Raw genomic sequence first — 1,493 nt, forward strand, 5'->3', positions numbered from 1 at the left:
GTGGCGGTGGAGACGCTCGCTCAGGCCAGAGAGAGGGAGCTCAGATGCAGACCGGTTCCCGCGCTCCCGGCGCTCCGGCATGGCGCCGTGCCGGGGGACACGCACCCGCGGCGGGATGGTGCTCCGGCACCGGGAGCCGGCCGCGACGTGCAGCAGTGGGTTTCGTTTCTCAGCAGCATCGTTGCAGGGAGAAGTGGGGCCGGGGCGGGAAGGGGGGTGTGTGTGTATGGGGGGGGGGGCAGCGCTTTTAATGTAAAAGCCTGGAAAGATGCTTGAACCGGTGGGACGAGGTGGCCGGGGGGACCGAGGACAGGCAGCTCCTGCCCTTCGCCTGCTTTCTGGGGCCCGGAGGCGGGATCCGATCCCTCAAATCCTCCCTGAGATCAAGCAGAGAAACCCGAGGGCAGGGGGGGCCCTGGCAAGCAGCGACCCCGGCCGGAGCATCCGCCCCCTCCGGCTCGCGCATCTGACGGCGCCGCGGATCCAGGCACGGGGCAGCAGGGGAGAGGCGGGAGCGGGAAACCCACTTACACGCGAGGCTGGGCCGGGGGCCGGGGGGGGCTCCGTCAGTCTTTTCGTAGCTACTGAAGCCTCGGAGGTATTTAGGGAGCCGCGTCGCTCCGCGTGGTTTCATGCAGCATCCAAAAACGGGGGCGGGGGCAGTCCGGGGCCAGGGGGCACAGCGCGGCACGGCGCAGCGCGGCGAGCGGCGCCCTCAGATCTTGCTGTTCTCCAGGTGCGAGTCGATGTGCTTTATCAAAGCATCGTCCGGGTAGCCGACGGGGAAGGCCAGCTGGCAGAGCGGGCAGCTCCGGATGTCCGAGTCCGCCGTCTCCAGCAGCAGCTGCGGGGGGGCAGAGAGGGAGGGAGGAGCGCGGGGGTGACCTGGCCACTGCTGCCGCTCAGCCCTCGCCGGGCGGCCGAAACCAGCCCCCTTCCCACCCCCGTGCCGTGGGTGGGAGCATCCAGCATCCTCCTGCGGCGGAAGGATGGGGAAACTGAGGCACACGGCAGGGCGGCCGCGCTGCCCGGCCGCCTCCTCCTCCTCCTCCTCCTCCTCCTCCTCCCCGAGCCCAGTGCTTACGTTGATGGAGGGCCAGGACTGCGCGTGCTCGGCCCGGGCGTAGGCGGCCGCCGTCCGGTGCGCGGTGGCGGCGGCGGCGGCGGCGGGGATGGGGAAGCCGGCGCAGAAGGAGGCGCAGCGGATGGCGCCGGCCTCGGGGCTGGGCGGGCTGGGCACGGCCCAGTCGTCTTCGTCCGACGACTGCTTCTCGAAGCGCACGTGCTCCTCGAAGGGCGCCCGGGGGCTCGGCGGGGCGCCGGCGCCGCCCAGGTAGAGCTCGCCGTAGGGCCGCGGCTTGGGCAGCGTGGAGGCTTCGGGCTGCAGCCAGAGCGAGCGGCTCTGCTGGTACAGCGCCACGTTGCTCACCTCCGAGTAGCTCCGGCGCCCTTGGAAGCTCGCTTTGATGTGGCGGCTCGAGGGCTTGGCGTAG

The 1,493-nt window shown here is 71.4% G+C and overlaps 1 protein-coding gene across 1 annotated transcript in view; it reads right to left on the minus strand.

Annotated features, from left to right (window-relative positions):
- Window positions 1-662: 662 nt before the first annotated feature.
- The window catches only part of TBKBP1 (TBK1 binding protein 1), a 10,133-nt gene continuing 9,302 nt past the window's right edge, over window positions 663-1,493 (minus strand). Inside the window, exons 9-10 of the mRNA XM_026072926.1 lie at window positions 1,085-1,493; window positions 663-844 (exon numbers count right to left, since the gene is read on the minus strand). Of these exons, the coding sequence (XP_025928711.1) occupies window positions 716-844; window positions 1,085-1,493 (538 nt within the window). The 3' untranslated portion in view covers window positions 663-715. The remainder of the gene's footprint in view (window positions 845-1,084) is intronic.

Source organism: Apteryx rowi, unplaced genomic scaffold (genome assembly GCF_003343035.1).
Source record: "Apteryx rowi isolate R43461 unplaced genomic scaffold, aptRow1 scaffold_354, whole genome shotgun sequence".
NCBI lineage: Eukaryota > Metazoa > Chordata > Aves > Apterygiformes > Apterygidae > Apteryx > Apteryx rowi.